This window comes from Crinia signifera, chromosome 3 (assembly GCF_055691185.1).
Source record: "Crinia signifera chromosome 3, ASM5569118v1, whole genome shotgun sequence".
NCBI classification, from domain to species: Eukaryota; Metazoa; Chordata; class Amphibia; order Anura; family Myobatrachidae; genus Crinia; species Crinia signifera.
In genome coordinates, this window is record NC_139219.1 from 231,001,782 (window position 1) to 231,025,487 (window position 23,706).

Genomic DNA, 23,706 nt, shown 5'->3' on the forward strand with positions numbered 1-23,706 from the left:
ATAATCTAAGAAGGAAAACTAGAAAACATGTACTTGCCATTTCAAACTTATCTAATCAACTCTAGGTGTCATGGCTGAGGTGCATCCACTGAGCTAAATAAAACGTAAGAAAATGTATGTGCTAACGGTAAATTGTGTTGGCACATTGGCTATCTGAATCTGGAGATTGTCTAGCTCAAGTACTGTGTGCACGATTTGTATACAAACATTAGGGACACTACACTGGCAATAGAATGGAAAACACTAGTCAGCAAACTGATTTTTTTACGTCTTACTTAGTTTAATTCATGCAAGAAAAAGAAGAGAAAGTACTCTCTTTTTGGGGGGGGCACACTTAATTAAAACTTAACGTTTATTAACAAATTTGTTATAAAAAGATTTTTAGATGACATAACAGGACGAACACACATTAAACATACAAAATGATAGGAGCTCTATTAGCGCGAATTCTGTGCTAATTGTGGATTGGTCAATATTGGTAGGCTTACCAATCTAGAAATATTCTGATTGGGAGCTGCCAATCACACAAAAAAAAGTGGAAAAAAGAGGTACCACAATATATGGAGTGGACCGCGAATATTTATATAATATATTTTACACCAAATATAAGTGTTAGTTGAGGCCTTTTGCTCTTACTAATGTTTTCTGAAGAAATAAAGGAAGGAATTTCTTCTAATAGGGTGGGATTTAGCAATGGGATTTATCTGAGAGAGTAATGTATGTAGCCAGAGGTTGATACACCAAGAGACAGAAAAAGAGAAGGAAAAGAAAAGGAAAAGAAAAAGAGGAAGAGAAAGAAAAGGAAAGAAAGAAAAATAGTAACTCTAAAATAGTTGGTGTTAGTACATCCCTGCAGTTTGTTTGTTAACACGGTGACTGCTACTGATTGCTCTATCCGGACTGGCTCAACCAATCCTTGCAATTGAGCGGGTCTATCCGTGTGACAGTTGCAGATTTGGGTGTGAAACAGTTAAGGTATTCAGTCACTCAATGTTAGAGTGGGTGACCCCCTGGTTGGCTGGTGCCCTTGCAGGGGAGTCTATCCACAATCAGAGAGGATTCAACCTGAATGTGTATATATAGGTTAAGAGCAGATATGTTGCACTATTGGATGTCTGTACATGCTGCTTTCTCCCACATGCTTTTCAGTATTGGTGGGCGATGAGCGGTGTACTATACCTTTAAGTGCAACTGAAAGATATCAGGAATATTAAATAAAAAAGTGGGAAACAGAGGGAGCAATGAGCAGAATTTTTTTTGAAGTGATTAATGTACCCAAAACAATAACAGTAGGAGTTCTACAGTAATCAAAATAATCTTATATAATTACAAGAGATATGCATCAAACATTCCTACTACAAGAATTCGTATAATTACCGTCAGCAAATATTTTTATAGTAATTGCTGGTTGTCTCTCTCTTAAACAAATATATCAAATTATTGTTAAGTCTATAGTATAAATTTCAAAGGCAATTTTATACATAATATGACTCAGCAGAAAAAAATGATGTTCATAAATAATGGTTTTGTGAATCAGCCCCTGTTAGGGGTCTTACCACTACCCAAGTTGCTGCTGTGTTTCAGCCAGGGAGATATCTATCGGCTGAGATGAAAAAGATTCCCAGATCCCTTCTCAAAAGGCCCAAGAACGGTGGTGAGGAGTCTGGTACCTCCTCAAAGACCAGTGGTTTAAGCTGGATATGGGATAGACAGCTGTTTCGCGGAGGTCCCGCTTCCTCAGTATCCAGTTAAATTCATCACTACACTTCTATATGTTAAAACATAACCTGTGTGCCTCTTATGCCTTTTCTCACTTTTAGCCAAATTGAGGCAAGTGGGCCTCACATAAACTGAAGGCAAGAATTACCAGTGAGGCTTCTCTTGAGGTTGGAGAACCAGTGCTGTACACTGTAGTTGAATATAAATAAAATGATACACTCTATACTGTATTCCATGGTTTCCACTCTTTGTTTTACTTACAGATTTCTGCTTGGAGAATTATCGTGGAGGCTCTTGTCCTCTTGACATCTGCAATTTGTCCAATCATACCAGCTGCTCTGACTGTTGGGATTCTCTATGCTCAAAGCAGATTAAAGAAAAAGAGCATATTCTGCATCAGTCCAGACAGAATCAACATGTGCGGACAGCTCAACCTCTTCTGCTTTGATAAAGTAAATATATTCTTATGTTTTTTTCTACACATTTAGTACCATTCCTACAAGATTATCTCTATGTATTGTGCAACTTCACCACCTCCACTAAGGATATTAATAAAAAAAACATTTAGATCCACCTAAAAAAAAATGTATTTAAGAATTCAAAGGAATCTTCATTTCAGTTAATGTCATGCGAGACTGAAGTTTCTATATCTATGGTGCTGATTTAAGCAAGAAATATATACTGGGGGGTTGTCTTTAGAGTGGTGGGTTAGGCCAGGTACAGGTACTTGTGAGTTATCCAGGCTGCCGATTTTTTCATCGCGCCCGAAATCGTGGGCATCGCGTCGGTCGTGGCCGTTATAAGGAGCCGCGACGCGATGCCCATGATTTCCCATAGACAGTAATGTTAAAAGACACGATGGACCCGATTTCCGACCCGATTTCCCATAGACAGTAATGTTAAAAGACGCGATGGACCCGATTTCCCATAGACAGCAATGTTAAAATAAAATGACAATGTGAAATTGGCCAATATGGCCATTTCACATTGGATATGTTTTAAAAAAAAATGTTTCATGGCCCCCCACCACCGTTAACGCCACCCCGCTATTGACGCCAGACCGAAGCGTGGCGAGCGCAGCGAGCCCGCGAGGGGCGGCGGTACGCGTCCTCCGACCTTTTCATGCCCTACTATCCACTAGGGCGTGGAGTGAGAATAGAATAGTGTGGCGAGCGCAGCGAGCCACCGAGCCCGAAGCGTGGCGAGCGCAGCGCGCCCCGCGAGGGGACGCGGACACCTTCACAGGTATCCGCGTGCCCTTGCGGGCTTCACAGGTGTCCGCGTCCCCTCGCGGGGCTCGCTGCGCTCGCCACGCTTCGGGCTCGGTGGCTCGCTGCGCTCGCCACACTATTCTATTCTCACTACACGCCCTAGTGGATAGTAGGGCATGAAAAGGTCGGAGGACGCATACCGCCGCCCCTCGCGGGCTCGCTGCGCTCGCCACGCTTCGGGTTGGCGTCAATAGCGGGGTGGCGTTAACGGTGGTGGGGGGCCATGAAACATTTTTTTTAAAAACATATTGGCCAATTTCACATTGTCATTTTATTTTAACATTGCTGTCTGTGGGAAATCGGGTCCATCGCGTCTTTTAACATTACTGTCTATGGGAAATCGGGTCCATCGTGTCTTTTAACATTACTGTCTATGGGAAATCGTGGGCATCGCGTCGCGGCCCCTTATAACGGCCACGACCGACGCGATGCCCCCGATTTGGGGCTAAATCGCGGGCATCGCGTCGGTCGGGTGTCCTTAACCAAACTTAAGGACAAAATCGGCAGCCCGGATAACTCACAAGTACCCAGGTACACATTAGGTTGACAGGCAATCTTGGTAATGATGGGGACCAATTTCCTTTAATCATTAAGCTGCATCCTCTATAACGCACAGCTGCCACCTATTCAAAGTGTCTGCAAGCCGTTTAACACTGGAGAAGAAGGTCCTGTCACAAACATCAACAGGTCAGTGAGGCTTGCTCCCCGCTCTACCCACAACAGAGGCTCGCCACATACAGCTAGAGCCTAAGCGGGTCGTAGCGAGCTCACCTATTGAAAACCTTTCTTCTGCGGCAAATAAGTATATTTCACATTCATATACAGAGGAACATTGCAGCCAATATATTGTACAGTCTGTACCTCATGGTGATTAGACACCTATCCAACTCTCAGGGTGTCCTGTTATTTTCACCAATCAAAGTTTTAAAGTTCTTTTGGCACTGACAAAAATTGCCATATACGTATCTTCTAAAAAGAAATTTGGAGGACTATATTTTTTTTTTATTTTTTTTTTCAATTAATACACACACCCTGGTGCGCACAGGGTTGTGTGTCTAAGAAAATTTGAAATCTTATTATATATTCCTAAATTGAGTGATTTGGAGCCGGATACTATTAATTATATCTTGGTCATTTATTGTGACTTTTTTATACAGTATGAGTTATTTCTAATTGTGTATTTTTATATTTATTTTTATATGTATTTTTTATAATAAACTGTAATCAATTTGTCAAAAATTGTGTGGCGCTCTCTAAACATCTTCTATTAATTTAAATCATTGTTATATTTACTAATTTAGATCATTTATTCTACTATTTTTATTGACAATTTCCAGAATTGTCTCTGGGAGCGGCCATTATCTAAACTTACCAGATTTGTCCCCCCCCCCCTTTTTTTGTGTGTATATATGTGTGCATGTATATGTACATATATATACACCGAGTAGTGGATTTATTAAAAGAGATCGCGCCCGATTATATTCTTTTTATGCATCACATCAAACATGATCTCTTCTGATTGGCTGCACAGCACAGCCAAACAGAAGATATTGGGGATTAAATTCATTCGCATCCCCCGTGCATTTGCTGGGGGACCGATGGTGTGCGAATGCGCATGTGTAGGTGCATTTCTGCACAAGTGCATACGCTGGGAGCGTGCAGCCATGGTGAACAGAGTGTTCGCTGGACGCACGCATCCAAGACAACGGGCAGCGGATAGTCACACCCATGGGAATGCCCAGCGTTTCATGGGCATTCCCATGAAAAAGCTGGACATTCCCATGGTTATCACCCAGTGACGTGGGTGCCGGGGCGGGCAGATGAGGTGACCTAAGAGTCACTTTACTCACCTCATTATTGGATGGTCAAAGACCATCCAATGATGTGGGTGTTTCCACATAGCTTGCGAATGGATGTTTATGTTAAACATCCATTCGCAGCCATTGTCAACAGACGCAGCGTGCAAGGGGGCGGGGCTGGCCTTCGGTAGGCGGCATCTGGGAGACTCGAATTTGCAGCCTTGAGAATCAACCAGAATAACCTCTATTGTGTATGATCTGCAGGAGCGTGGAATTGTGCATACACACTGCAGTATACGCACAATTTGCCATTCTGATTTGAAAAATTATGCCAATATTGTGCAGGTGTTTAACAGGCCTTAGTGTTTAATAAATTACTGCAAACTTGGGCAGGGAATTTCTAAGCAAATTAAAAATAACTTAAGTACTGAATAATGACAAATTAGTTACTTATCTTACAATTAGATCACATTATTTAATCAATCTTTAATTGGAAAAATAGCCTTTAGCTAATAATAGGAAGACCTAATAAAAAAACTTGTATTTAAAAACATTACAGTAAATTTTGTTTGTTTAATATAACTTTTATCTGATGCGATAAACTGTGTCATTTGTGAATGTCTTCCTCAATTTATTTTTTTCCAGACTGGAACTTTAACAGAGGATGGACTTGATTTAATGGGCGTTATTCTTACAAATGGAACATGGTAATTTTTGCTATTTTTTTATGTTCTACCATCATCTCATCCACTTATTACATGATGAACTGAAAGTTAATAGAAACTCAACCTGCTTCCATAATAATTTCTCAGTATATAATTTCTTGGAATTCACATTGTTTTAGGTATATATATTAATTTTAATGGTATTATCGTAATAGTTTCCAGGATATGCTTAATCACAGCCAGTTGGAGGAGCTGACCTGGGGGCCCATGTTTTATGCTATGACTTGCTGTCACTCTATAATCATGGTTGATGGGAAATTACAAGGGGATCCTTTGGATCTGAAAATGTTTGAGGCCACTTGCTGGGTAATACTATACCACCTATGTATCATACTTCATTATACATTAGCCACACTTATCTTTAATGCTGTTGAGCTAATATAATGTTATTTCTCTTGGACATGTCCAGGTATTAGATGATGCCTGTACAGGAAGTAATGACGAAGATTCAGCCCAGAATGTTTCTCTCCGACCTGGGCCAGATGCATGGATTGTAAGTACTCTAAACTTCGACAGATGCTAAGAATACTATATAAGAATGCTTTTGTTTGGCAGTCCAATTAAATCCAAACTGTAACTCAAAATCAGAGTTCTGATATGCTACATAATACTGTAATTATATTTACCATGCACAAATTCATGTGTAGTAAGAATAATGAGGATGCAGCTGGGTACAATTGCTCTTATCCTGCTGCCCCCTAATTTACCTTCATCCAAGTCTGGTCCAGCACACTGAAAGAATTGTTGCATGTTTATAAGTATCACTTAAAAGTGTGCTGTTCATCTATGCCTGTTTCATATATCTGCCTTCAGAGAATAAGCAATAAATACTTATTTGTAGTCATAACAATGAGTCTTGATAGGAATGGTAGTACATATGTTTTAAGCCCAATCTTTGCCTGGTATTCAGCAAATAAATGAATGTATGTTACAATATATTTGTTTGTTGTTGTATCCTGTTTTATAGAATTCAGTAGAGGGGGTAAAAGTTTTGTTCCAGTACCCATTCTCCTCCGCCATGCAACGTATGTGTGTGATCACTGAGGTTATTGGAGAGGATGAGTTGCGAGTTTACATGAAGGGAGCTCCGGAGATGGTGGCCAGTTTTTGTAGACCAGAAACAGGTGTGAAAACATGTTAATTTCTTGTTAATACATAATAAAGCTTAAATACAGTTCTTTTCAGTGGAATAACTTATGACATTTGCAAACATATTATCTATCTATATATAGATATATAGATCTCTCTCTCTCTCTCTCTCTCTCTCTATATATATATATATATATATATATATATAGATATCTATATCTATATCTATATCTATATATATATATATATATATATATATATATATATACACACACACACATTATATAGCTTGGATGTGCTCCAGCACTCTGGTGTCTCCCTGGGATGCCTTGCTCTGGTGCCTTCCATTTGGGCAGAATTCCCTGTATGTAGCAGTAATAAGCAAGCGGCACTCAGAGTCTCGTAATAACGGTGAAAACAAACCAGTTAAAACACCAGTTTGTTTGTTGATTGCTGTGTGTCACCTACACTCCTGGTGGTCCTGACCTGTTGAAGATACCTTGATGTGCTTGTGCACCCGCCACATTGTGTGAGTGAGGGTACGCCACAGTGCTTGTATCTTGCAAATGCAAACAGGAGGCATCTATAACCTACAAAAACTTGCTGCTGAATTTGATTGATAAATATGTGTAATTGCAGAGTGGCTTCCGTGCAGCTGTGCAATTCTATACAATCATGAATTAGGCCAAAAGTATCATCCAATCAGCTTCCATCATTTTCAAACACAGCCTGTAAAATTACAGAAGCTTATTGGTTGCTAATTTCTCCCCCTCCTATTTATATATCTACAAGCGTTAGTAAATCTCATTGTAAATAATGTCTTTTAGACCTTTGGCAGCAAAAATAACCATTTCTGAGGACTATGGGCCTTATTCTAGTTCACTCTGACAAAATCCTTCTTAGATGGACAAAACCATGTGCACTGCAGGTGGGGCAGATGTAACATGTGCAGAGAGAATTCGATTTGGGTGGGGTTTTACTTCAAAGTGAGATCTATATTGCAGTGTAAAAATAAAGCAGCCAGTATTTACCCTGCACAGAAACACAATAACTCACCCAAATCTAATTCTCTCTGCACATTTTACATCTGCCCCCCTGCAGTGCACATGGTTTTGTCCATCTAAGAAGGATTTTGTCAGTAAGAGTGAACTAGAATAAGGCCCTATTTGCCTTGAAATAAATCTGTCCATAGTCTTTAAATTAATTACATATTAAACCTTTTTCTTCTTTTTTGTTTTGCTTCTCATGTACAGTTCCTAAAGAGTTTTCGGATGAGCTGGAGATCTACACTTTTCAGGGCTTAAGAGTCATTGGAGTAGCATCCAAAGTTCTCCAGAATGCGAATCGGGATGATTTAGAGAGTATTGACAGGTAAAATAATCATAACTGACAAATACAAGTACAGAAGGTGTTCCTGTGAGATGTGAAAATATTGTATTACTTATCGGTATTTAGGAGTGGTATCAGAATTACACTGAAATAGTTGAACACCTTATTTCTACTAAATTTCTGATCTAACAGAAACAGATGTCAGTATTTGCTAATTTCATAGAAAGTTTATAAACATCCATTTCCTTTTTATGTTTCTATTCTATGTAAAATGTTAGTACAATTTGAGTATCCCTTACCTGAAATGCTCGGGACCATGAACATTTTGAATAAGGGATTATTCAAAATATATATTTTTAAATACTTTCCTGGTCCCCTGGCATCCACAGTATCCCCTGGCGTCCACCAGATCCATCTTAAGAGGCATCCCCATTCCCAAGGATGCATCGTGCGAGTGCGCCGGATGTGACGTTGCCGGCACATCCGCGCAATGCATCCTTAGGACCAGTGAAGGCACTGAAGATTATTCGGGTGGCTGACCTGGGCACCGGGGGACAAGGTGAATATTAAAAAGTGGGGGTAAAAAAGAATCCCAATATATTCTGAAAACTGAAGAGATCCGTGGATCAGGGATACTCTACCTGTATTTATAAAAGATTAGTATAAACTTAGAGAAGGAGTAGTACTGATTTCTGGAGAAATAAAACAATGTACCCATACTGTAGTTGCTTAGTTAGGATTTGGATATTCCACAATGACCCTAACGTGCAGAGTTTGTATATTCTCCCCATGCCTGCGTGGGTTTCCACCCACATTCCAAAAATATACTGGTGGGTTAACTGTCTCCCTACAAAAATGAACTCTAGAATGAATGTGTGTGCGTGTACATGTGATAGAGAATATACATTATAAACTCCACCGAGGCAGGGACTGATGTGAATGTCCAAATATTTTCTAAATGCTGCTGAATATGTGTAAGTTATATAAATAACTGGTCATGAATAATAAATCCCTAAAGCCGTGTACACACGGGGGTGAATGGGGCTGAAATCGCTGGAAATATGGTCGCTGTGGACCATATTGCCAGTGATGGGAGTGTGCCCCGGCGATAAATTGCCGGGTGCGCGCTCCCGTTTTCTGCCCCATTCTACTCGCTGGTCGCAGGAGCTTGCTCCTGCGACCAGCTGATTACCTCTGCGGCACCGCCGGCTGAGGTTCCTTTTCATCAGCGACCATCTCTGGTCGCTGATGAAAAGGGGACACTGAGCAATATATCGCTCAGTAATATATTGCTAGCAACATATTGCTGAGCAATATATCTCCCCCGTGTGTACGGGGCTTTAGTGTTGTTCTTTTGGGGTAGGTATTGAAATCCCACAGTCAATATCCTGGATGTCAGGTCACGTGCTGATCACAAAATCAGGCCCCTGCTAAGTAAAAACACCAAGTACAGTAGTTTAGCTTGATCTGTGCAACCAGCTTTCTCATGTATGCAGCCAAAGCAGAAATGAATCCCGCCTCTTGATGCTAGGGTGGTATGACAAGATTGGGCTTTGTATGGAAAGTTAATCAACTAAGTTTATAGAAGTAAATTGGAAATAACTCACTTTTTTCATGTTTTATTTATTTTTTACTGTAAAGGGAAGACATTGAATGTGACATGGAGTTTCTTGGTCTACTGATATTAGAAAACCGTCTGAAACCAGAAACCAAGCCAGTCTTGGAGGAATTGAATACAGCCAACATCAGGACTGTTATGATTACAGGTGTGAATGGAGGAGAGGGACATACTTTTAGCTGACAATAAACATGTACTTGCCTTTTTCAGTTCTAATTCATCAAATGAAAAGCATCTTCATATCTACAAGTAATAGTAAGCTTAGCTGGCAACTCTCGCTTGCAACATTGTCACACTTAAGGTTGCTCAAAAAACTTAGGGCCAGATTTATCAAGTTTCAAAAAGTGATAAAGTAGATAGTGATAACCAACCAGCCAATCAGCTCCTATCTGTCATTTTTCAAGCCCAGTCTGTCTCATGTCAGTTAGGAGCTGATTGGCTGTTTATCTCCACTTTATCACTTTTTCAAGCTTCATACATCTGACCCCAAATCATGTGAATGGAAGGAATGTTATACATTTTCTAATATGACTTAACGTACTGTGATTTCACACTCAGTATATGTGTTCATAAATCTAACTGGGCAGAGATGTGTAGTTCTCTATGCAGGACAACCTATCAATATAATGAGGATTGAATAGTGACTGACATTGCGCAAAAGTGCTGATCTGAACCCATAACAAACAATTAACTGTTTAAACATTTAGCTGTCAAGTAAATTTAATCAAGGTAAAGAAATGTTTCATTGCTTGCAATGGTGTTAGTACAGATATGAATTTCTCTAGTACCTGCTTATCATCAGACTATATTTTTCCACTTCCACTGCAGCCAGACAGCAAGCAGCTGATACTGAAATTAACTGGACCATAATAAGCAATAATAATAACAGCTACATTCTCTGGTTTTAGGTGACAATATACAAACAGCGACGACAGTTGCCAAAAATTGTGGTATGATTCCAGAGTGCAGCAAAGTGATTCTGGTAGAAGCTCTTGGACCTGACGGCTGTTCTCCAGCATCTGTTACCTATAAACTTCTAGAGTATCCACAGGATGGACAAAATAATAAAGTTCTGCAGGTCTTGACTACTTTTTATTATGATATTTTACCTTGTTTGAGCAATTCAGGGCCTAATCCAAGGGTGGGCAGTAAGCAGACTAAATACAGATAACCAAAACAATATTAATACTTTACTGTTAACAGGATACTTTCATCAATGTTGAAGAAATGTTGGATGCCAAAAAACAGACCAGAGATTATCATTTTTCAATGAGTGGGAAAACTTATGAACATCTAGGCAAACATTTTGAGGGATTATTACCAAAAGTAAGTGAAGTTATTGTATATTTATACATTAGTGCCTCCATCTTGGCTTTCCTGCTCTCCGATCACTCCACCAGTGCTAAAGCTTTCATTATTTAAACACTATAGATGACCCTCTTCTTAGTACTATTTATTTTAATTTTTGCATTCATTTGTGCCTTGTGTGTCCTAGTTTTGTGTATGTTGTGCTTTCCCTACTGCCCAGCGTTCTTGAACACTGTGCCAAATCAATGATAACTATACTACTGCATACGGATTAGGTACTGTAACGTAATAGAATTTCTGACACAGTAAACTGCTTCATATGAAATTGATTTACTTCGTTATATGAAGAAATGTATAATGTTTCTTGCATAATAACAGGACCCTGTACTGTGCCATAGAGCTATTGGTTACAATGAATACTTGCCTAAAATCTCGGAATGCCCAGGAGGCTCCCAAAAAGTGTCGCGCCCAAAAATGTTTCCCGCACCGCCTTCAGCCACCCTCTTACAAAATGCAAATGGACAAACTGAGGGGGACCTGATGAAAACATTTGTGCTGAATTGTGTCATGGTAGCCCTGCTATACAATGCTTGTCTTTATAGCACTGTATAGCAGGGACAGAGCCCCAATGACCTGCTAGTGTGGCCACACCCCCAGTCACTCCGCTTACCCGCTGGTCACACCCCATACATCAACATTAATTTTGCTATAACAGGAAATACATTAATTACAGTATGGGACATTGAAGCGTATGTGGGCTGGACTGAGAGAAACAAGTGCCCAAATATGCCTGCATACTATTGTTTTATTGATTATTCCATTATGAAACATATCATAAAATTCTCTCTCTCTCTCTCTCTCTCTCTCTCTCTCTCTCTCTCTCTCTCTCTCTCTCTCTCTCTCTCTCTCTCTCTCTCTCTCTCTCAATTAACTGATAATAAATAGTGGAGATTTGGTTCATGAATTGTTCAATGCATTTAAGCCTGCAGCCCCCTTCACGGGACCCCACCTTTCTGCAGGTCCTAGCACTATCGCTCAACATGGCTACAATACACATAGCTATCACATCAATGTTTGAATCCAGGCATGCTATCTGGTCTAAAGCTCACAGCAGACTGTGCTTTTATAGGTGAGCAGTTACCAACACACCTGTCACTAATCATCTAGGGAACTGGTTAACATAAGCTATGCATTATGGGTTAATACAGGGTGCATGAGAGAATGTGACCACAATAAGACTAATTAAAAAAATTAATCTAATAAACAATATATACACTAAACATCGGCACTCACCTTTCCTAGTTTTGGGGTGCCCTATGGCTTGTGACCACATTGTTTAAACAGACATTGTAGGGGCTCTGCACACACTAAATTAACTGATAATAAATAGTGGAGATTTGGTTCATGAATTGATCAACCAGTTAACCAGTTCCCTAGATGATTAGTGACAGGTGTGTTGGTAACTGCTCACCTATAAAAGCATAGTGTGCTGTGAGCTTTAGACCAGATAGCATGCCTGGTATCAAACATTGATGTGATAGCTATGTGTATTGCAGCCATTTTCAGCGATAGTGGTAGGACCTGCAGAAAGGTGGGGTCCCGTGAAGGGGGCTGCAGGCTTAAATGCATTGATCAATTCATGAACCAAATCTCCACTATTTATTATCAGTTAATTTAGTGTGTGCAGAGCCCATCCAATGTCTGTTTAAACAATGTGGTCACAAGCCATAGGGCACCCCAAAACTAGGAAAGGTGAGTGCCGATGTTTAGTGTATGTATATATATATATATATATATATATATATATATATATATATATATATACACACACACACACTCACACACACACACACACACAGAGTGGCTAGATTATTATGATCACCCCCTCAATACAATGTTGGACCACCTTTTGTCCTTAATACTGTATGGACTCTTCTTGGCATGGACGCTATGAGATTTTGGTGCCGGATACAGCTGCCTGATGGCCCGTTCGATCTCATCCCACAGATTCTCAATTGGACTGAGATCTGGTGATTGTGCAGGCCAACTAAGCAAGGTAAAGTCTCTGTCATGCTCATCAAACCATGTGCGGACAATGCCAGCTTTATGACAGGGAGCATTGTCCTGCTGGAAGTATCCATCCCTGGCAGGGTACACAATTATTATATAACAGGATGTACTTGATCTGCGATAACACTCAAATACCCTTGGCCATTCAGATATTGTTTCACAGGAATCAAAGGACCCATACAATACCAAGAAAACATCCCCCAAACCATAACATTGCCTCCACCAGCTTGAAGTGTTGTGGCAATGCAGTTGGGGTCCTTGCTTTCGTGCTGTTTTCTCCATATTCGCACCCTGCCATCTGCATGATGTAATTGAAAATGCGATTCATCGGACCACATGACCCTTTTCCAGTCATCTACTGTCCAATCCTTGAGCTCCTTTGCTAACTGGAGACATCTGCTCTTGTTCAAGGCAGACAGTAGAGGCTTTCGAACAGGTCAGAGACCTTCGCAGTTGCTCCTTGTTTAAGATTCCCTGCAATTTGACGTACTGTTGCTATTCTGTTGGACTGGACATCTCTGGCAAGTCTCCTATCAGATCGAGCATTCAGTAGCCTGTGATGAGCACAAGCCCGACTTTGAGACCCGGTTTTCTGCTTGGTAGTCCACTCTCTGTAAACATCAATAACCGCTGCTCTCGAACACTTCACAAGTGCAGCCATTTTGCAGATACTGGTTCCAACGGTTCAAGCGCCTACAATCATCCTACGTTCAAACTCAAGGTTTCTTGCCCATTTCTTCGCAAGCAACACAGTGCAATTGATGCTTCACTTGTCCTGCATTCCCTTTTTATAGCTATCTCGCCCTCTAGCGGCAACCACGTGAAGTTATGGCCTATCTGCGTATAAGTGTCAAGTGGTCATAATAATTTGGCCACTCAGATATATATTCATTGTATATCATTACCACTTGCAGTACATATCAGACATCAATAACAAACACTAACATGATAACAGCTCCTAATTCCTAATGTGAAAATATTGTTTGCAGACTCTGGTCTCCTTTGCTCTTTAGTTTGTATCCAATTATAAAGGTCCTCATACATGCTGCGATAAGCAGTGTGCAACGTGACGCAATGCGATGCACGCTCCCGCAGGCATCGCATCGCACGATACTGGCCGCGGATCGCATCGCATCACACGCAAAATGCATGCGTTGCAATGCGATCCACCCGATAACGCATCGCATTGCACGCTGCTTATCGCAGTGTGTATGGGGACCTTAAAGCACAACGGATTATGCTGCGATGTAAGAAACTGTAAATATATAAATATTGTTTTTTAGCATTTAATAAAATGTTGCATTGTTTTGCAGTTACTGATGAATGGTACAGTTTTTGCAAGAATGTCTCCTGGGCAGAAGGCGACTATCATTGATGAATTTAGAAAATTGGAGTAAGTATTCCTGTGGTTAGTGCTGCTGTAACTTACCTAACTAGTTATATAAAACATCTCAAGGCATGTACAGTAAGGTAATCACGATCCAGCCTACAGTAGATCCATATCACTTAATAAAGACATAAGTGTCTATTTACTAAGCATTGGAGAGTGATACCAACCAGCTCCTAACTGTATTTTTTAAGCTAAGCATTTAACATGACAATAAGGTGGCGATTGTCTGTCTCTCAAAGACATCTCTTCAAAAAAGAGAGAGAGAGAGTTTGCATTGTAGTAGCTGCCCTTAATTTCAATCATACATTATCATTGGTAAAAACTAATGGCTGTAAATATATTAGTGACTATAAATAATAATAATAATAATAATAATAATAATATTGCTATACTGTAGCCACAAACACTTTCCCGCAGAACCAGCCACAATTTTGATTCTACTAACTTACTGTATTTAACAACTGCTCCTCACATCTCTCACAATAAAGCCAACTTAGGGGGTTATTCTAGTCTATTCTTTCTGACAAAATCCTTCTTAGATGGACAAAACCATGTGCACTGCGGGTGGGGCAGATGTAACTTGTGCAGAGAGAATTAGATTTGGGTGGGGTTTTTCTTCAAAGTGAGATCTATATTGAAGTGTAAAATCATGCAGTCAGTATTTTCCCTGCACAGAAACAAAATAACTCACCCAAATCTAATTCTCTCTGCACATGTTACATCTGCCCCCCTGCAGTGCACATGGTTTTGTCCATCTAAGAAGGATTTTGTCAGAAAGAATGAACTAGAATAAACCCCTTTATCTTTTGTTTCAAGTCATTGTATGTATGTTGTGTGATTCATCTCCCCAATACCATGCTACTGTAAGTAATGTGTCAGAGCCATTGCCAGATTAACAGGCAAACATATGGGACCATAGAGCCAGATGTCCACATAAAAATTTCCCCATCATCTTGACACCATGATGACCAACTGCCCAATTGGCCAAGCATTTGGCCATAATCATAGGTATTAATATTCTCCTTACAAAATAATGGATTGTTTCTACTATTATGTATTGTAACACTTTACAGCTGAGAAATCAAAGTCCAGTCTTTATGGTGCAACTGGCAGCAACCAGTTTTATTAAGCAGAAAATAAAATAAGCATCAAAAGAAAATACCTTGCCTGTCCGGCACTAACTAAACACAATACGTTCCTAACTGTCTCTAAACAAAAACACAGAGTTTTCCCAGTCAATACTGGATGGCTCTCTTGTATAAGGAAGCTTGTTTCTCTCACAGAGGCTCTGCAATCTCCCCAGGCAGTCTGCACACACTGATCAGGCTAACAGCCCTATAAGGCTCTTGCCCAGCTGAAAGCCCTGATTAGCCCTCTGTGAGGCCCAAACTGGACCCTTATCCAGCTTTTCCAACAACTGAAAAATTCTAACCAAACAAAAAAAAATCCTGGAAATTTTCCTGTTTCTAAAACATGTAAGACAAGAACCTGGGACAAACATACCTGCCCTCACACACTATTCCAGTGTTCTTGTCATAGTATGTACACACCCACATGGCAATGGCCACACCTAAACAGCACAGGTCACACCTCCTTTGCTTCTTACAAAAGGCCTTTCATTACTTTCAGACCCTGGCTCATGTGGGACAATAACATACTGTAACAAAAGTTTGCTAGTTATTTCTATAAGATGAGCTAATAAAGAAAGGATTGTTATATTCATTTATTCTCTGCATGCTCAGAAATTGTCTAGTTTACTGTTACATAGTGTACTTACTGTATTACTGTACACATTTTAAAAATGGTGATTAAGCAAATGAACAATCATGTTTTCCAGCTATTATGTGGGGATGTGTGGAGATGGAGCCAACGACTGTGCTGTAAGTACATGTAACATTACAGTATATTTCTGCCTTTCTGTCACTTCCGCTGGTTTCCAAATAAACTCAGTGTGACCAATAGACGAATGACACAATTTAAACCGTGCAGAGTCACCCAATTTGAATGTCGAAGAATAATAATTTATTAGTCACAAGACTTGGTGGTATAATGCAGAACTCATGGTTAAAGGATACAATTAACTGGCCTAATTCCATACCTGCCAACATGACCCATTCCAGGAGGGACAAGATGCTCTGTTTCTGGACTTCCCTGGCAGTGGCAGATGGAGATGCTGGGCTGCATCACAGTCCAAAATTCTGATAGGGGAACCCCACCAACTGCCACACCAAACACCATAGTCTGGGACTCACTGCCATTTGTCGCTCCCCTATTTTAATATTGGACAGTGGTGCAGTCCCACCTCTGCAACTGTATCATAGGAATGTGCAATCTACAGATGCATATAAAGCAAAGTGATACAGATATATCCCTCCTGCAGTAAAGGATAAATTATGCCTCCATGATGCCATGACAATGCCTTCCTCTATGATTTGCAGTGGTGTTGACCATGGTCCAGTACTATAGCCTGCCCATTGTGGTGGCCAAGTGTGGTGTCTATTATTTATTATAATGTAGGTATACAGATGTAGCAGCGCCATAGAAGTGTATGTGTGGGATCCTGTTGTTTGCCTCAAACCACAAAGGTTAATTTGGTCATGCTTGTGGTATGCTAATCAGTCTCCAATTGACACAAGTAACATGGAGGCCCTCCATTCATTCATGTATACATATGGATTCTCTCCAGTTTGTATGGTACGGGACTTGCATTTGTATTTTTATCATTACCATATGGATTCTACTGGAGGAGACGCCTGAAGGGCTACAAGGGATGCCGGTAAGTATACAGGTGTTTGAAATAAAACTATACTTTCACTGTGTGTACAGATGGATTTGCCAGCCGAAGCAGATGCGCACGCACGAGATGCACGCGTGTCCCCTTCAACCGCAGCTCCCCCAGGTCTCCACCACCTTGTCAACGCCTCCCATCACCATCCCCCACCAGGGGTCAATTCAGACCTGTACATCTGATGTTTTGGTCTGTGCATGCATATTGTCGCCAATGCGCATGTGTAGGCCCCAGCTGCCAACGCCTGTGGCAAAATGTCTCTTTCCGAGGCGCTCTCAGTCTTAGTGACAGGCAGGGGGCATTTGCTGGAGTCCGCCCAGCGTCTCATGGGTGTGGCCACAAAACCGATGGGCGCACCCATGGAAACGCAGGCCTTTTCACAAAAATATATGTAATTGATCTCATCGCAAAAATCGCAACCAGATGTTTTCTCATATAAAACATTAAAATCACAAATGTAATAGGGTGTGATTTTTCAAATCACATCCTAAACATGACCAAAATCGATGGTACTTATGTAGTATCTGGACGCCCGATTATCGCACCGCATCCGACCAAATCGCATGCGATGCGATGGACCCGATTTTCCATAGGATTCTATGGGAAAAAGGGTCCTTTTCATTTCCCCACTATCCAACTACGCATGGAGTTGGATATAAACCTGTGGCGAGCGTAGCGAGCCACTGAGCCCGAAGCGTGGCGAGGGGACGCGGATTTGTTAAAAAGTATTCCGCATCCCCTCGCGGGGCTCGCTGCGCTCGCCACACTTCGGACTCAGTCCATTTTAACATTGAATCCTATGGAAAAATCGGGTCCATCGCATCGCATGCGATTTGGTCGCATGCGATGGGATGCGATGGACCCGATTTTTTAATCGGGCGTCCAGATACTACATAAGTACCAAATCGATAAATAAATAGACCAGGTCCAGCCTGGGGAGTTTTCTGTCAAAAAAAAGTATGTTAGCCAGTCTGGCTTAAATTAATTGCAATTCTTTTTGTTATTATTCAAAAATAGTCTACATTGAATGTTGAACGATGTTAATGTTCTTATTTTAAAGTGGCTCACCAGTGGATCTGCTACTAGCGCTAGGGCTGTTGAGCCTGACTAGACGTTGGACTTGAAAGTTAGCTGTCTAAATATTGCACCCTATTACATCTCGCCCAGGGTCTGTATTGTGTCTGTTATTATTGTAAGTAGCAAATTCAGGACTTAAGCTGGATACAATTTAGCGGATGTATACCCAGCGCAATATCGCCAGTGATGGGACCCAGTGTGGGAGCAAGCATTGACAAGAGCATGGCCTTCGCTAGTGGTATTCTCTTATTGAGCTGCATGCAGTTGTAACAGAGGATGTCGCTGGCGACACAAGGGAGCACACATCAGCAGCAACATAATGTTTACACACTGTACCATATGAACATTACATTTTGTCATTCCAACATTTCGAAATCAGCAAAATCTAATATGTACTTTGGATTCTTACAGAGAAATATATAGAGAGAAAAACAGCCTCTACATAAATATATTCTTATTTATCTCCCCAAAGTGTTCCCTTGTATAATATGGTGGATCATGTTCTATTTCTTACAGTATTTCAGTTTTCGGTACTTGTTTCCTAGCACGGCCACTCCGATTTGCATTGGGGTGGTCGTGTCGGAAAAATTGCGTCGGTCGCATCGCATGCGACCAAATCGCATGCGATGCGACCGACGCGATCGACCCAATTTTTACATTGAATCAAATGTGAATAGGGTCCCTGGGACCCTATTTTAGATTGGATTCAATGTAAAATATTCCCCAGACCCCCAATTTTACCCCCTCAACGCCACCCCACGATTGACGCCATCCCGAAGCGTGGCGAGCGCAGCGAGCCCGCGAGGGGCGGCGGTGCGCCTCCTCCGACCTTTTCATACCCCTACTATCCACGTCGGCGTGGAGTTCAGAATATAAAGTGTGGCGAGCCCGAAGCGTGGCAAGGGGACGCGTATAACTTCACAGGTATACGCGGCCGCTCGCCACGCTTCGGGCTCGCCACACTTTATATTCTGAACTCCACGCCGACGTGGATAGTAGGGGTATGAAAAGGTCGGAGGACGCGCACCGCCGCCCCTCGCGGCTTCGCTCGCCACGCTTCGGGTTGGCGTCAATTGTGGGGTGACGACGGGGCCATATACAATGTGAAATGGGTCATATTGGCCCATTTCACATTGTTTCCTATGTGAGATGGACTTAATCAAGTCCATCTCATCTTGTGCCATTATAATGGCACAAGACCGACGCGATGCTCCCGATTTCAATGTTAAAAATATTTTAACATTGAAGCCTATGACAAAATCGCGGGCATCGCGTCGGTCGCGTCGGGGGCCATGTTAATGCACGCGACCGACGCGATGCCCCCAATTTTGCCTTTGCCGGCAAAATGGACCTGATTTCGGTACTTGTTTCCTAGCACGGCCACAACGATTTAGATCGTTGTGGTCGTAAGATAAAAAATCGGATCGATCGCATCGCATGCGATTTGGTCGCATGCGATGCGACCGATCCGACCGACCGATTTTTCACCCGATTTTTTTTTTTTTTTCACCTAATTATTTTCAATTGCCCCCCCAAATGTTACTAAGTGGGCTAGACCCCACGATAGACGTCAACCCGAAGCGTGGCGAGCGCAGCGAGCCCGCGAGGGGCGGCGGTGCGCGTCCTCCGACCTTTTCATTCCCCTACTATCCACTAGGGCGTGGAGTGAGAATAGAATAGTGTGGCGAGCGCAGCGAGCCACCGAGCCCGAAGCGTGGCGAGCGCAGCGAGCCCCGCGAGGGGACGCGTATAACTTCACAGGTATACGCGTCCCCTCGCGGGGCTCGCTGCGCTCGCCACGCTTCGGGCTCGGTGGCTCGCTGCGCTCGCCACACTATTCTATTCTCACTCCACGCCCTAGTGGATAGTAGGGGAATGAAAAGGTCGGAGGACGCGCACCGCCGCCCCTCGCGGGCTCGCTGCGCTCGCCACGCTTCGGGTTGACGTCTATCGTGGGGTCATGGCGGGCACATAAAAAATGTGAAATGGGTCATATTGGCCCATTTCACCTTTTTTATCATTTTTCCCTATGTGAGATGGACTTATTCAAGTCCATCTCATCTTGTGCCATTATAATGGCACAAGACCGACAAGATCCTCCCGATTTCAATGTTAAAAGATTTTTTAACATTGAAGTCTATGGAAAAATCGGGTCAATCGGTCGGTCGCATCGCGGCCGATTTTAATTGGTCGCGACCGACCGATTGACCCGATTTCTGTCAATCAAAGGGAAAAAATTGTAAAAAATCGGCCACATCGTGAGGATCGTGTCCCTTAATTAAGAGCCACGATCACTCACGATTGTGGCCGTTCTAGGAAACAAGTACCCTGATTTCAAAGGAAATCGGGTCCATCGCGGGCATCGTGTACCTTAACTTTAAGGTACACGATGCCCGCGATTGTGGCCGTTCTAGGAAACAAGTACCCAGTTTCCTTATCCAATAGACTGCCTAATCATAATAAACACAAATTGGTACTTATGTATTATCTGGGCTCCCATGTTAAATGCACCCCATTTTTTCATACCCCTACTATCCAACTACGCATGGAGTTGATTTTATATAGTGTGGCGAGGGGACGCGGTCTCATAAGAAAAATGGGAGCCCAGATATTATATAAGTACCAACAAATTGCACCGAGTTGTTTTATTCTTCCAATAAAAGCAGCATAAAATGATTATAAGGCAGATAATTATTTGATATTCCCCCTAAATTATTTATTAAAATGAGTAAATGTTCAACCCCCTGAATTAGGCTGTCTGTCAGGTAAGGATTTCTCTGTGCAGGTCAGTGTTCCATGACCCAGTGTCTCTGTTAGCTTGGATAGTATTGATATAACAACCTTTCAATGGCTATCCAGAAGGCTATATTAATATATAACCTTAGATAGACATAGTATTAGCACAGTAACCCAGTGTGAACACACCAATATGCATTTGGACACTCTCCAGCCTGGGCTTATAATGCTACCAGTAATTATTGGAGAGTGTTGTGACTTGCCCTGGTGAAGCTGACATAGCAAAAGCACATTGGCGTGGTCACACTGGGTCACTGTGCTAATTCTATGTCTCTGTAATGTATATATTAGCATAACCTTTTAGGTAGCCACTGCAGGATTTGTTATATTAATACTGTCCAAAGCAACAGCCAAGCTAAATTTGTCATGGAACACTGAACTGCATAGCATCAGAAATCCTGCGTTGAAAGACAGACGAAGCAAAGGAAACTCTGTAGCAACAGTAGCTTAGTACAACATACACTATTTTATGATTTGAAAATTCTGTGATCTACTGTAGATGTTTTGCATTATTTGCAGATAGAAGAATACTAGCTTCAACCCACCAGAAGAAAGGATCCAGAAGAAATTAATAGAGAGCACCATGATAGAGGAGGGGGTTTGGTCATCAGATCCTTTCATCTGGCTTCACTACACTGGCGGATTTTACCTGGGGGGGCTGCAGCCCAGAGGTACAATGTACAGTAGAGCATTGACCAGTATAGTATAACTTACGGGCCCATGCTGCTGCTAGGATTCGGGACTGGCCAGGATGATGGGTCTCACCAGGGCCAGGGCCTAAGGCAGGCAGGCTGCAGCCAGTATTCACACCAGGTACTGGCTGGCTGGCAGGGGAGGCAGCCACATGTAGTACCATACACTATCGCCCACCGCTCTGCTGCTCATCCACCCGCGGCTGCTCTGAGAATGCTCTGAGAATGCCATGTGCAATGACGTTGCGCCCGCATCGGGAAGGTGGGAGTGAGAAACTCAGCAGCGGGCACTGTTTGGTATACAATAAGTGTGGCATCAAGTGAAAGGCAGCTCTGTCAAATTTAAATTAGTTTGCCCTACCTACCTGCCCCTAAAACCACCACCGATACTGGTGCTAGAATCATTATAGGTGCTGCCCGCCTCACCCCCCCCCCCCCCCCCCCCTGGAATCCGCCAGTGAACCCACCAGTTAAGGACTAACTGAAGACCATTTAACAAATTAATTAATTACTTATGTAAGATAGGAAAACGCGAATACCCCTTAGGTGCCGTAAGCTGCCCGATAGTAGGAGACAGATAATATGCTGCATCCTAGGATGCAGGTTTGATTACTACTGCAGCAGGAGGTGTCTGCTTGTAATAGATGCTTCCTTGTGCATTACCATGCGGCACTATCAATATTACATAGAATCTCCAACCTGGACCTTAATAAGCCTCTACATGTCAGTGCTCATCTGCTCCACAGGAGGTTGCTGTCCTCCATGATTTTAACATTATTATTATTTTTTGTATAAAATGCACTTGCATGCTACAATAATAGCACCAGGACTCCTAGTTTGTTTTTGTTTTGTGTTTCAGCACTTAATTCTTGAGAGCTGCAGAAAAATTATTACATTATTTATGTATTATATATTAGTCTTTAAAAAAATGGGTTTAGAGCCCTGAAATGTTGGATAATCCTTTTGGGTAAATTTACTAAGATGGAAGTTTAACTGAAGATTTGAGGCGAGATGTAATCGGGTGCAATTTTTAGTCATTTTTTAAAATCGCACTAAATTGCAGGTGAAAAAGAGCACCTTTTTAAAAAAAACTCTCTAATGTAATAGGGTGCCATTTTTTAGACAAAGTCGGAATTCACATGCGATTAGTGCTGCTATCAGGGCCGGCGCCACCACTAGGCAGCTTCAGGCATTTGCCTAGGGCGCCGGCCACTGGAGGGCGGTACCGAGCTGCAGGAAAGCAGCTGCCGCGCGAGGAGCAGGAGGAACGCACCGGCCATTCATCCCAGCCTTCATGTAAAGTGCAGGTGAGGCCGTAATCCCCCCCTCCCTCCCCCTCCCTCCTGTAGTTGGTCAGTGTCATCGGTGGGGGTAGCGCCCGCATCCCAGCCCCCCGGAGCTAGTCAGTGTCATCGGCGGGGGTAGCGCCCGCATCCCAGCCCCCCAGAGCTAGTCAGTGTCATCGGCGGGGGTAGCGCCAGCACCTCCCTTCCCCTTCGAGCTGGTGAATGTAATCGGCGGGAGGTAGCGCCCGCATCCCACCGGAGCTTATCAGTGTCATCGGCGCCAGCGCTGGTATATCGTCTGCAGACTGCATCATTTAAAAATAAATGTTTCCGCAATTTCTGGAAGGCAGGAGGGGGGACCCGCGGCACTGTGACAGAACTGCGGGCATCAATCAGAGAGCAGCCGTCCGCTGTTGTGGAGGTATGGCACCTGAAGTAGTGGCTGCCTGGGGAGGGGGTGATAATGTATTTGTGTATAACAGAGCCCATGTATGGCTGTGTATGTATGTGTATATATATATATATATATATATATATATATATACACACACACACAAACACACACACTTGGCAAAGAAGGGGGCACTCCCCACTTTCAGATGAAATTATTTTTTTCATATATATATATATATACCTTGATAAAAGTGCCGCTGAGCACAGAAACGTCGGTTTAAACCCTGTGTGGTGTCGTTTTTTCTGAGTTTTTTCTGAGTGCCGCCAACCCCCGATATACATTGCCAGCAGTGGCT

General features: G+C 42.3%; 1 protein-coding gene across 1 annotated transcript in view; it reads left to right on the top strand.

The window, feature by feature from the left end:
• LOC146062975 (putative cation-transporting ATPase 13A4) overlaps positions 1–23,706 on the top strand; it is a 71,083-nt gene that overhangs the window by 27,697 nt on the left and 19,680 nt on the right. Inside the window, exons 12-22 of the mRNA XM_083174985.1 lie at positions 1,983–2,171; positions 5,435–5,496; positions 5,670–5,820; positions 5,924–6,007; positions 6,482–6,638; positions 7,857–7,974; positions 9,574–9,698; positions 10,459–10,619; positions 10,754–10,876; positions 14,242–14,321; positions 16,156–16,198. Coding sequence (XP_083031111.1) covers positions 1,983–2,171; positions 5,435–5,496; positions 5,670–5,820; positions 5,924–6,007; positions 6,482–6,638; positions 7,857–7,974; positions 9,574–9,698; positions 10,459–10,619; positions 10,754–10,876; positions 14,242–14,321; positions 16,156–16,198 — 1,293 coding nt within the window. The remainder of the gene's footprint in view (positions 1–1,982; positions 2,172–5,434; positions 5,497–5,669; positions 5,821–5,923; positions 6,008–6,481; positions 6,639–7,856; positions 7,975–9,573; positions 9,699–10,458; positions 10,620–10,753; positions 10,877–14,241; positions 14,322–16,155; positions 16,199–23,706) is intronic.